This window comes from Populus alba, chromosome 18 (assembly GCF_005239225.2).
Source record: "Populus alba chromosome 18, ASM523922v2, whole genome shotgun sequence".
Taxonomy (NCBI): Eukaryota; Viridiplantae; Streptophyta; class Magnoliopsida; order Malpighiales; family Salicaceae; genus Populus; species Populus alba.
In genome coordinates, this window is record NC_133301.1 from 11,841,276 (window position 1) to 11,854,898 (window position 13,623).

The 13,623-nt window shown below is 37.8% G+C and overlaps 2 protein-coding genes across 8 annotated transcripts; one reads left to right on the forward strand and one right to left on the reverse strand.

Annotated features, from left to right (window-relative positions):
• Positions 1-2,814: 2,814 nt before the first annotated feature.
• LOC118034257 (fasciclin-like arabinogalactan protein 4) lies at positions 2,815-4,498 on the reverse strand. Its single transcript, XM_035039495.2, has one exon. It carries the CDS (start codon positions 4,385-4,387, stop codon positions 3,104-3,106), a length of 1,284 nt encoding a protein of 427 aa, XP_034895386.1. The 5' UTR covers positions 4,388-4,498; the 3' UTR covers positions 2,815-3,103.
• An 83-nt stretch (positions 4,499-4,581) lies between these two features.
• LOC118034258 (uncharacterized) lies at positions 4,582-13,286 on the forward strand. 7 transcript variants are annotated; one of them, XM_035039498.2, is made up of 11 exons: positions 4,612-4,737; positions 5,063-5,149; positions 5,699-5,855; positions 5,953-6,039; positions 6,897-7,024; positions 9,398-9,494; positions 9,616-9,693; positions 9,780-10,005; positions 10,945-11,168; positions 11,280-11,334; positions 12,783-13,286. In XM_035039498.2, the coding sequence occupies exons 3-10, from the start codon at positions 5,754-5,756 to the stop codon at positions 11,301-11,303; spliced, it is 966 nt and encodes a 321-aa protein (XP_034895389.1). In that variant the 5' UTR covers positions 4,612-4,737; positions 5,063-5,149; positions 5,699-5,753; the 3' UTR covers positions 11,304-11,334; positions 12,783-13,286. The 7 variants fall into 7 exon arrangements, with proteins under 7 accessions (XP_034895390.1, XP_073262323.1, XP_034895391.1 ...); XM_073406223.1 differs by having other exon boundaries at positions 5,703-5,855; XM_073406221.1 differs by having other exon boundaries at positions 5,063-5,133.
• The last annotated feature ends 337 nt before the right edge of the window (positions 13,287-13,623 follow it).

Below are 13,623 nucleotides of genomic sequence, written 5' to 3' on the forward strand. Positions count from 1 at the left end.
CAGTTGTTGCTAGCCAGTAAGTCTATATCCTTTCTTGCTGGCTTCAAAGAAGTTAATAGAGTTGGCCAGCTTAACTTCTGCAAAAAACCTGTGAAACTTGAAGACGGCTAGCCTGCTATCCACCAGAATATTGTTAAATATATAACCATTCATCCATCTCCAATCTTGCCAGCTTGTGACTTCAAAGATGAGAGCCTAATCTTCGACCATGGCCTTGTCACACACTTCTCTAAGCTTATAATACAACCATTCACTATGATCCTTCTCAAAAATAAAAATAAAAAATGTGACCTTGACCTTCTCATCCATAAGACTGCACCAAGCACTTGGCCAAATAGCAGTCAGTCCCTACGCACATGTTCTCCTCTTCACTCATTAGTAATGCACAGGTGTCAAGTAAGAGGGTCTGTTAGATTCCAGGTTCCTCTAAAAGCTCACTTGTTGACAATCTCTTATTCTGTATCAGCCAGGAGATATAGAGAGTCTTGTGCGGCCTTTTCCATTTCCAATCTAACCTCCACTTGTACCTTGAGTTACTGCATTAATCTCCTTCAAGAAGGTTATAAGCAAACTTCATGGAGAACTTCCTACCGCCAGTTCTTTCATGGATCTGCCTGTACCTCTCTTCAGCTTTGTAGGAGAGGTTCATGAGGAAATCTTCAGAGAAAGATCACAAGGCACCAAATGGAAAGCGTGTTCCAGGCCTATTCTCCAATAGCACCAACCCACTCCACTGCTTTAGAATACCAACGAGCTTCTGGGATAGGATGGAAATTCATTGTCAGAAAGAGGGCCCTCTATCTCGACCCATGTATCTCGCCACAATCCTTCTAGTGCTTGCTCACATGTTTACTCAAGACACTCAAATGCCCTTCCACAGGTGAGAATCACAGCCTTTGATCCCAGTCCTACCGCAGAACACTTTCTTGGTAGTTACTACTGTACTTATGCATTGAAGCCCTATCCACAGCTCCATTTTATCACGAAAGCTAATTTCATAATGCCTCTTATTTCACCATGGAAGTTTCAGCACAAGGTTACCTATTTCTTTAACTCCAGACCTCTGTTTCCCTTAGGCTGATTAACTTTATACCACTTCAGCAAATAAATCTGCAGTCATTACAAGGTTGCTTTTCCTTAACCCAAACCTCCCATTGAACTAGAACTAGACTGCTTTCATAAAATATGGTGCTGCATGCTTATCAAGATCCTAGTGGGATTGCTCTAGATCAAACAATTTGACATGATCTATGAAACTTCAAAATGGGTCAATATCTTGATAAACACAGAATCAAAATAAAAATGACCCGCAAAAATCTTGGTTTGAAAAAATAAAACCATAGATCTAGATGTTGCCCTAATTGTAATCTAGACCTAGAAATTGATTGAGAATGGAAATCAGTTAAACCAAAGTGGCGGAATAGGAATCAGAAGAAAACCAGTTATGAGCTCCTCTGTACTACTCCAAAATACTATTTCTGAATGGAATGCCCAACAAATAGTATTTCCCAATTGAGCCACCAGCATTTATTGTAGCAAGCACAAGGACCTTCCCTTAAAGCTTTTCAAAACAGGTTCATAGGATTGTCATCAATAAATTTAACAAATGTTTATTTTTTATCAGTAAAGTATGATCCTATAAATAGGTTATGGACCACAAGAGAGAGCACAAATAAGTTTGAAACTAACCAGCCTCTGGTTCCATGACCATCATTCTCTTCAAATCTCAGTGTTTTCTTCCAATGATTAATGACTTGCAACACTAGAAAGAAACATCTTGTAAATTTTCTTAAAGTGTTCTTGTGAGAAGCGGGGCTATAGTTTTATTTTGATGAGTGCTTATTGACCAGATTAAAGACTGCAATGATACCAATCAAGTAAAAGCAATTAACAAATCATTATAGAACTGGAATAACAGCAAATTACAATAGCACACCCAACAGCCAGATAACACAGTTGAATTGAGAAAAAAGAGAAGAAGAGGAAGAAGAAAAGAAAACAGAGAGAGAGAGAAGAAAAAAGAATGCAATAATACCTAATCAGATTCAGAAGGCATTACCTTGCTTGGCCCTTGCATGCAAGGAAATTGAAACCGGACTCCCTGGTGCCTGTGACCATTGATCTGTTTGTAATTCACCCAAAAGCTATAAACAACAGAAGATTAGAAAGATCCTCTTTTCCTCAATCAAAGAAAAATCCAATATAACCACACCAAATCAAGACCAAGGTGATGAGAAAGCATTCACACTTGAATTTGGGCAACAAGGAGCTGGTCACACCCAAATCCTAAAATCCACTTAGCATTTTACAATCCTCTCCGCCGTTGATACCACCAGTATCGGAGCTAGAACCAGACTGTCTCCCCTGCAACTTGAAGCTCTCATTGCTGCATAAACTGATTGTAGGAAAACTACTCGCTACCAATAAAATCATAAGCCTTTGACATATTCATAGCCTTCACTTGGAACTCCCAAACGAAACAAGCCAACAACCAGTAATTTTGCAAACTCAAATTTCTCCTCAATCATACACTATCAAAGTAAACAGAAGTACCAATGAGATCAACAATGCAACATACAAGCATACCCTGCTGCCACACCTATTTGTTTGTTATTTCTAGGATAAAGCATGTGCTGTCAAGGGTGCACTAGGGAAGAACTCGTCGAGGAGATTGGTTTGGACATAAAAAAATCAGTACCCGTTACGGCTTAAAAAGGTGAAACATAAAGGAGTTATCAAATGTTAGAATTCAATGTTTCAAACCTCATAATAAGTTCAACACTGTCGCAGAACATAAAAAGCCGCCCAAAATCATGAAAAAAAAAAAACTCCATTTACTCTTATCAAATTTTTCATAACAAGTGCCAAAATATAAGTGCAGAACTGCCAGAGAAAATATGATGCTCTTATGATATAAATTATTCAAGAAGCTACACAATTCACACTTAGACATCTCCCTCTACAGTGCCACATACAAAGAAAAGCACAAAAAAAGCTACTTTTGTAGCCAAATTCAATTCAATAAAGTGTACACCCCCCCCCCCCCCCAAAAAAAAAAAAAAATCTTTGATTATCAAGTGCAAAATAATTAAAACACATACCACTAAATACAATTACATACAAAAACAACACAAAGCAAATGTAGAGTACTCAACCACTGCAACCCTCCAACTCCAGACTTAATCTCTTCTCTGACACCTGGAGCAGACGACAGCATTTTCGGCGAATTCTCTGGTGACAAAGCACTAACAGGCGGCTGTGCATTCCCTATATCAGTATTCCCTGGCTTACTAGTCAACACAGGATTCCTCCCAAAAATCTCTTTAGGCAAAAGCACTTTCGAAACACCAAAAATGACAACAGGGTTCTGGTCAAAAACAGTCTGCGTAACAGACGCCTGAACAATCCCTGAATCAATCGCAACTGATCCATTAACCCTCGAAATATTCAGTGTAAAACTGCCAGCACCCATATCTTCAGTAGCCAATGTAGGCTGCACAGGATTAACGATAGACTCCAAGGAACCCAGAGGGTAATAGGAATGCAAGACATGAAATTTTAAGACATCAGCTTTCTTATCAGCTGGCAATGACTGTAGACTGATAGCAGTTGCCGACAGATCTGAAAAGGCAGAATCTGTAGGCACAAAAAGAGTTATCCCAGCTCCTCCTTCATCAGCTTCAAATTCCTGTACAACTCCGGAAGCAGATAACAAAGAAGCTGCGACCAAAAAACTGTGGCCATCAAGTAATGCTTTAGTGATATTCACACCCAATGTAGGCCTTGTTTCTGATGCCATCAAATCAAAACCATATGGGACTAACAGAGAATTCACTGAAATTATGGAAACATTGTAAGGAAGAGTCTTTATCAAGGACAAAACCGTGGCGTTTGAGGAGGAAAATGGGTATGGAGAGGAGATAGTGATTGCATTTGTTACTGGGTTTCGAGTGATATTAACAGAGCCAGAGTTAGAGGAGGCACGGCCGGTGGTTTGGAAGAGGGTGGTAATGAGGGCCCCAGACGGGGGAACTTGGTGGAGGTCGGAGGAGGAGAGGTATTGGAGGAGGATGTGGTAACGAAGGAGGTCGGCAAGGGCAGATGGAGAGAGGCGGCGCGTGAGGTCTAAAGAGGACGAAAGGTAAGAATTTGGAATGACTAAGAGAGTTAGGGCAGATCGGTCAGAAAGGTCTGAGGTTAGAGAGGGTATGGAGGTGATGAGGGAAGTGAAGGAGGAGAAGTCAGGGAAGGAGGAGAGGAGGGCTGTTAAATTGGTTATGGCTAAAATTGGGGTGGTAGTGGTGGTGGCGGCCAGGAGGAGGAGGAGGAAATAGGTTAGTGTGGTTGTTGGGGTAAGATGGGAAATGGCTGGATTGATTGGTGCCATCCCCTTGGGTTTACTTTTTCAGGATGCAGCAGAGAGAGTGAAAGGAGTGAGAGAGAGTGAGTGAGTGAAGAGGATGGAGAGTGATTTTGATTTTTAGGGGAGGAATAACCAAAAGTTGGGGGGGGGGGTAAATTAGGTTTTTTGAGGGGGCAATGCATAAAGTTCTGATCTTTGAGGGGCCTTTGTTTACAATATTTGAAGCTAAGCTGAAGAGTAACCTCAGCAGTCAGTCAGAGGTGCCCCCTTTCTTGCATCACTCTCTTCTTTTGGGGTCTGTAAACAATTTTTTAATACACCTCTCTCTCTCTCCTCTCAAAAGCCCCCCCATTTTCATGGCATCACTGTATTAGGTACGATTGCTTCTCTATTTTATTCTGTCATGCTATTTGATTAATCCATAGTGGGTGCTCTTCTTTTGCTTCTGTTATGTTGACTTTCTTTCTTTAGGATTCAAACTCTCTCCCTCTCTCTATGTGTGTGAATGCGTGTTTATGTAATCCTTGTATGTACATATGAAATTGAATTGCTTTGAGGAAACCTAGATATAGTAACAGAAGTTCATAGAAATGTGGAAATCATGTAGGAGCACTGTGTTGCTCCTTTTCTTGTTTTCTTTGATGATCTTGTTATTGTTGTTTTGTATGTCCAATTTCTCTGATTTCGTGGCCCCTTCAGAGTCAATCATGAGTTCTTGAGTTCTAACACTATCAGATTGCACACCTACCGGCAATTACTTCATGACTTTCGTAAGCGTCCTAGCAGGTTGTCCGCCCCCCCCCCCTTTCTTTTCTCTTTGTCTTTGATTTCTTAAACTGATTGATGTTGAAGCTAGTTTTAGTGCTTAATTTGATGAAGTATGCCCCTACATTCCTGCACCCAATTGTAGAAAGAATCTGCTTCTCAGATATATTCTATTTGCCGCAAGTTTTTAACATGTGTTTCCCTTGTTTAGAACAATCATAGTGAGAAACTATTGACAGAAACAAATTGTATTCTATTATTGTCACGCACACCATACATGGGAAGTTAATGAAGTTATGGCTTACTTGAAACCATGAGGGGCCCGTAATGAATGTTTATCACGGCCAAAAAGAGTACATTACAACCAAAATGTCAGAGATGTTCACCTAGGGCAAACGAACACAGAGAAAGAGCCAGCATTTTTTCTTTTATTATTATTTTTGTTGCTGTTATCTTTATTTTGTTCATTGTAAATGGTAATGCTATTTCCTCTATACATTTGTTTCTGTGCTTCTGTGTGCTTTTTTAGTATTATTCTTAAGACCTATAAATGTTCCAAGTTCTCTTCAGGAAGGTCGCTGGAATAAACACAAATTATACGGTTCTGCAGCCAAAGATTTCAAATATGAGCAAAGACTGTCACAACTGGCAGCTAGTGAAAGAGGAGTTCACATTTCCTGCAAACTCTTCTCCCTTCAATAGCTGTCATGCCTCTACCATTGCTGAGGTTTGCCATTGGAGTTAAACAATCTGACTTCAAATTCTTGCAGCATGTCTTCACGAACAGAGCTTTTTAATGTTGTGCTGATCTGTGCTCTGTGCAGGTTGATAAAAATCACTTTTTGGTTGCTTATTTTGGAGGTACAAAAGAGGGAGCACCTGATGTGAAGATTTGGATACAGACATACAAAGTAATTATTCTTCCTCTGTCTGTTGGATCACTTTCTGATTTAGTTGTATGCCACTTATTGATGATGCATCTAATTTTTCCAAAAAGTTTGTTTTCATGACTGTAAACTTGTAGGATATGCTCTTTAGTATGTCCTCCCCTAGTAGTATTTTATTTTGCTCAAAAGAAAAAAAAAATTATTAGAAAGAAAGGAAGACTCAAAAACATACTCCAAGATGAAGAAGAAAGATTAGAAAATTCAAATTAACAAGGGTTTCAATACTTCTGCATAGTTGCTAATGAGATTATCCCTAAAGCCGCTGTTGTAATGCTCAAAGGAGACCAAAAAATTATCAAACAGTGCTTCCACGGAGATACTTGGGAAGTCTTGAACTCAACTCCATTCAAACACTCCCTACAAGGAATGCAACCTCAAGGTCTTATGATCGTCCTTCTGAAAACATTCAATTAATCAATAACTAGTTCTCCATCTGTCTTGTCATGGGAAATCCACTGTTCTCTACAAATCACAAGAATCTTGCCCCACATATATCCCAAGCCAGCGAGCAATAGAAAAATAAATGGATAAGTTTTGTTTCAACACATTAAATTCTTCTTTCCAGTAGTAAAGTTCACTTCCTCTGTAAAATAAGTGGCATCAATTAACTGGTCGTTAGATTCAAAAGATTAATGCAAAAAGGCAGTGTTAGGAAGATCCTGGACATATTGATTGATTCGTTAACTTCTACTAAGCCCTCTTGACTTAGTCGACCTCCAATCACTTCTGTAAGTAACTGATTCTTTCTCAAATTACCTGTTATTTTGCCTCTTTGGATTTTAAGATGGTTTATCTCATATGAGTGGGTATCTGATGTGCAGGATGGTTATTGGCAATCACCCATCATAGTTGATGATCAGCTTGATGTTCCTATGTGGAACCCTGTGCTATTCAAACTGGCATCAGAGGAGTTACTTCTGTTCTATAAAGTTGGTCAAGAGGTCCAAAAGTAAAACTTCCAACCTCAATTGTTTTCCATTTAAACTGTTAATTTTTGTAGTCAAGCTTCCTTAAATAGTGTTCAAGTGTATTGGTTGTTGCTAAATTCATATGTTTTCATCTGATTTCAAAAACACAAAAGGTTGTTCTGACCTTGTATATTGCATGGAATACAGAATGGTATACATTATTCAAGTCTGTCTTGACACCATACATTCTGCATAAGAAAATTATGCCACATTGAAGTGACTGAAAAGTTAAATTTGTGAATTCATAATCCTTCTGGGGAAAATCGAACACAAAAAAACTTTTGATGCCATACAAGATGGCTACTTCTGTCAAGTTAAATTTGTAAATTTATAATCATGTTTATTTAAGAATTAACTGTTCTTAGACTATTTAGTATCTTATTGTAATCAGGATTTTGTTTGCTTAAATGTTTTAGGACCTCTGAGAATTTTGGTGTGCTTATACTATTCCAGGCTATTCAGTATCCTATTGTAGTAGGATTTTTATTTCCATAAGTATTTTATGACTTTTTAGGAACTTAATGTGATTGTATAATCACATATTCTGTGTCATGGGAGCTGTTTTGATGAATAAGTGTTTATAATTCTTTGTTCTTGTAGAATCAAGAAGTGGTCCTTGTAAATCTGAAAGGTTTAGCCCAGTGGATTCTTGGTTTTCTGTCCTTAGTATTTAGTTTACTGTATCAGAGGAAAAAGTAAGCCTGGTAAGTTGAGATTCCAAGTATTTATGGTTGATGTGAAGCGAGCCATTTAATGGATAAAGTTTTCATAATTCTGTGTTCTTGTGGATTCAAGAGCATAGTAGATTATGATGGTTTAGCATAGAGGATTCTGGGTTTTCTATCCTTCTTCTTAGGTGGTGTTTGGTTCACGGTGTCAGAGGGAAAAGTAAGGTAGGATAGTCAGATTCCAAACATGTACGTTTGTGAGGGTTTCTTTTTTGTGGTATGAAAGGTGTTTTAAGGTAACAGTTGAAGTTTGATTCATGATCTTTGCCCACATCTTTTGCATCACTTTGGAGAAATAACCTTTATAACTCTCAACATAATACAGAATTGCTAAATTTACACAACTATAAATTACTCATCTGTAAAGAAAAAAGCACAACTAGAAATCAAGTGACTGAAAGTCATCTTCTAGCACCGTTCACTTTTAATCAACAAGGACAAAAAAGCAGAAGTGGAAATTGAGAGCAATAGTGAACTCAGGAAGCTTTTCTGTTTTGATGAATGTTTATGATTATGTTAGTTTGAAGCGCATAACTCCATAAGTTGATATACATTTTATATAGATATGCCATTTCCTCAGGAGTCATTGAATTTGCTGGATCCCTGATTACTGACTCAAACAAAGGATATGCTTGTTGCCGTGTTAGTCCACTATTAACTTCGTGAAACTGCCTCTTCTTTCATCTCTACATTACAAGGTCTAGGAGTTTATTCTTCTCTTCATTCCAAAAAATTTAAGCATTGAATTCACTGTAATTGTGTGTATTGCTGTGCAATTCCGTGGGATTGTTGGTGAATGCTGCTATTTATCCATAAGATTATAGAGAATTGAAATACAAACTAAATTGCACTTTAAGCTGCAACATTGCTCCTCTCAGTATAAAATTTAAGATTTTAGATACTTTGGGAGTCTGGGACAGCTAGAGAGGACTGTTTCATGACAACACAGTATTAACAATTCCCAATTTTTTAGTATTAGGAGGTGTGGATATAAGCATAAGCCTAGCCATATGATTTGAGGATTGCTTTAAGTAACTTCATCCTCAAAACTACTTTGGAATTTATTAAAAATGAATTCTCTGTCATATTTGTATTGGCTCTATATGGTTCAAGAGTTAAATTTAATCAACTGGATTTATTGGCCCTGCTGTTGATGTTGAGTGGGGGCAAAAACAACTGTCTCTGTTTTTTCCAAAATCAGTTTTGAACCACTTAGAATGATATAAAAAGGCCATTGTGGGTTTCCAAGAGTGTTTACCAGACCCCTAAGCTGCCATTGGGCTACCACCACTGCTGCAACTAGGGATGTTGAGTCAATAGGCCCTCCAGAGGCTAAATCTTTCATGCATTCGTGTGTCTTAAATGATTTCCAAGAGGCTCTAGCTGAACACTAGTCAGAGATATAACTTGCCCTCTTTGCTATATAATTACCACTCAGTTTTGCAGTTACCTGCTGTCTGGGTTTGGATGTATTTGTGTTCTTATCATAGTAAAAAAAATTGAACTTTTGGGATGTAATTTTATATGTTAAATTACATTATAAAGTTCCTTTTGGAAATGATAATAGATTTAGCTACTAGCTACTAAGCATTTGTCTTGCTTCTACTTACTTTTAACTTGCTTTAGATGGAGTGGATGCATGAAACGGTCTTATGACAAAGGTGTTACTTGGTCAAAGAGAGAGCAACTTCCTCCTGGCATATTAGGACCTTCAAAGAATAAGGTGTGGTTCTAAACATCAGAATATATTGTCTAATGACTCAAGTACGCTAGTTATATCAGCAACAATGAAGCTTGATTGTTGCTATTATGATTCCCTTAAAATAAGTGATTCCCTTGTGCAGCCAATCTTGTTGGAAAATGGGCTCTTGCTCTGTGGATCATCTGTAGAAAGTTGGAATTCTTGGGGTGCATGGATGGAGGTTGTAACAACTCATTTGCTTGTGCACTTGGAATCTAATGCTATTTTGGTATTGACATTTGACATATTTTTTATTTGTGTGAATAGGTGACTGCAGATGCAGGTAGGTCATGGAGAAAGCATGGCCCAATATATGTTGAAAATACATCTCTTAGTGTGATTCAGCCAGTACCATTCCAGACTGCAGATGGGACATTTCGTGTTTTATTGCGTTCGTTTGATGACATTGGAAGAGTTTGTATGTCAGAATCCTATGATGGTGGTGTGACCTGGGGTTATGCAAAACCCACTGAACTCCCCAACCCAAACTCAGGTTAGTGTTCCAGAGTTGGAGTGGCAGCTTGCATCCTCTCGTGGTGTTATATAAATGGTTTGTTAATGTTTAGTTGAATAAATGTATCTTAATCAGGTTATGAAAATTATATTTAGCCCATCTTAGTTTTCATGGTTAGCCATAACAAGTGTCACATGTCTATCACTAGACATAATGCAATATGCATTATACTCAATCATATCATAGGCAATTGTAGCAAGAAAGCTGGCTGGAGTTGCTGTTAGAATCTTCATGCTTGACTTTTAATGTATCCAAGACCTCTCTCATTTACATTCGACATCTAATTTGGAACTTGGAATTGACTCTAAATATGAGAGGAAATAAAATTTGAGTTTCAACCAAGAGTAGAATTGCCTCTCTCAAAATGCGACTCGCTATTGTTGAAGCACACAAGCTCTCCCTGTTAAATCATGCTTCTTCATGAAAAAGTGCACACCATGCTTAACGATTTGATGCAGTTGAGAACAAGGCATGCCACATTCCGCTTTACACACCATAAGGCATAGGCAAGAGAACCCTGAAGCTGTTGGAGCATACTACCTCTCCCTTTTAGATCTTGTACCTTTGTGAAAAAGCACACTCCCTGCAGGAAAATTTGACTTGTCGTTGGGAATGAGTTATGCATTGTTTCACTTTTGCACACTGTAAGACATAGGCCATAGAACCTGAATCCCACACAATAGTTGAGTGAGGTGGATTTGTAGGACTGTTAACACCATCAGCTCATCAACTACAGCGCTGGTTGGGGCTTCTTTTTAGATTATAAGACAAGATTGCATATCAATTTGCTCCTGCTTTCTTTTCTAAAACTAGAAAATGCAATATCAAGAGAGAGAAAAAATGATCCTGATCCCATGGTTTCTACCATCTTTGCTACCTCATATAAGTTGTGGTTGACACTCTATGTTTTTACATTAGGTATTGATGGGGTTAAACTAAAAGATGGTCCTGTCTTGCTTGCTTACAATACAATCTCAAGGGGCGTGCTTAAAGTTGCTGTATCCAAAGATGATGGTGACTCTTGGCATGATGTTGTTACACTAGAGGAAAAACTGGATATGGAATTCTCATATCCAGCGGTTATCCAGGCTAGTGATGGTTCTATTCATATCACTTACACATACAATAGGACACAAATTAAGGTACTAACATGATATGTGCTGTGGAAAATGCATTCATTTTGTATAAAGCCTTTTATTCTTGCAACCACTTGAAGCATCTAGAAAATTTCATCTTGTACTTCTATTTTGCAGCATGTGGTCCTTCAACCAAGTTGATGCTAAATAGATTAGTAAGGGAGCTAAGAAGGTATTTCCTCAACCAGTTTCTATAGAGTGTAACAAGTTTATATTTAACTGTATGGATATGCTTTCCTATATGCATGTTTTCAGTAATTCAAAGCATACAAGTATTTTCCATGTCTGAAACAAACTATAATCCTTGTTTTCTCATCTGTTCTCTGTAATCATATTATTATAATATTTTCATCAAAATTGTAAATCCATTCTTGTGCTTGCACCTCACCCAACAAGATTATGGTACACAATTTATGCTTTCTGGTTTTTGTTGGTCCAATTATTGTCACAGCCGCCACTGTCCTTGTGAAACAGTAATTTGCTGATTCGCATAAGTTTATGCCATATATATTGTTGTTACCAGTTTAATTTTGTTAAGATTTCTAGCAGTAAAGTTTTTGATGTTTTTCCTTTTCTGTTTTAAACTCATTTGATTTATCATCCTTAGAAATGATGGAAATATGACCTATATAATCATGATGTATTCTGGACCTTGGTTGCCTGTACCTTCATGCTCCTGTTGTGTGGTACTTTGTAGGTTAATCTTCTTTTGTTAATCTTTTGTTTATTATGGAATTCTACATCTGCGATAGTCTGCATTTGATACCACTAACATTTTCCAGTCAAATACATTAATTAGACAAATTCTTATATCTAAGAAAAGGTTTTCATAGGATTGGATATTCAGACAATATTTTATTCAGGACTTCTGTAAAGCGGACATTACTCAAAGCTAAGAAAAAGCAATTTATCATGTGTAAATCCGCTGAGAATGGTGGATAGTTACGTAGATTGAAATACTCTGGCAACATCTCCCTGTTTTCTTTAGACATTATTATAGGTAAGTGGACAGGCATAGATGTGAATTCACTAAATCTGATATTCTGAATGAGCGTTCTAATCATCTAAGTGCCACCCTGGCCGTCACCATATGTTATGGAGGAATGATGGAGAAGAAATGCTGAAATACGATAATTGGCACTTAATAAGTAGGTAAATAGCATCACTCTTTCCAGAAGAGACATTTAAACAATCTCTTATTATAACAGGCAAATTTTCTATGACAAATTACTCGGTTGAATGATGTAGAATGTCTATAACTTGTGTATTTCTCTCTTCCAATCTCCTTTCTTATATCTTCTGGGTGGAATTGGTTTATCTCTATTTTCCATGCCATAGAAAATAAACTTGGGATTCATGGTAGTTCAGCATTGCTAGTATGGGTGAAGTAAATGGTGTGTTCAAGGTCTTGTGATGAAGAGAGATAAGCAGGGACTCAGGCAATTTTGTACTGAGCACTCGAGAATTTTACAAATTCCAGTCATTTCATTTGGTCATGTGATGTAATGATACGGTCTTCTAGATTTCTCTTTCTTCTAATATTCACTTTACATAAAGAAAAATGCTTGGTAATGGTTGTTCTTAACAATGCAATTTCTTGTTTGTTACTGACGTGCGCAGTGAAATAATACACGTTTCTCCTGTTGGAAAAGAGGAGTAAATGTCAGCTTTCTACTGAGTGTGATTAGTTAAAAGCATAAAGGAGTATCCTGATCCGAACTTCGCAGTTAAAAATTTGCAGGCTCAAGGGAAGAACGCTAGCATGCTGCTCAAATATGAAACCCTCTTTGACCATTACATGGATGAAAAGCCTGTGCACAACAAAACCCCGCAATGTCAAATGTAGACAATGCTCAGAGCTCTTGCAGGTAGGATATGGAATCCGTGATTTTGCAATGTCAGGGACTCTTGAGAAGAACATGCGACCTTTTGTGATAATTTGGGGTACCAGATAGAAGTTTTCGGCTTCTGATTAGCTGGTGCCCATTTCTCTCTATTGATTTAGTTCTTGTAGAGCCAGCTTTGTCTGTTATTGCTTTCGTGCCTGTTATATCACTGTCATCTTTTCACTATTGACAATTGCCTTTTGTTCTGCCATATTTACTAGGTCTTTCAGAACATAAACCATACTAGCGATGCCATTTGTCCCTAGTTCAGCATTATAGAATCATGTGATCAAGTATTGCACGTGAACTTCGCAAGGTTTGTGTTTATGTAATTAATAAAAGAAGAAAAATTTCTCAGAAAAAAGAACAAGCTCATGTTTTGGATGGTCAAAATCCATAATGTGCATGTTGAAAACTCAAAAAGATGCAAGAAAGCTGGCAATGAAACGACTTCCCGTGGATGCATGGATGGCCAAAACATAGGGACATTGCCCACTTGTTGAATACTCGTAGTTCTTGCAACTTGAAAGATTAACCTCATCAAGTTGTTGTCTCGATCTTTGGCGACCCAGCAA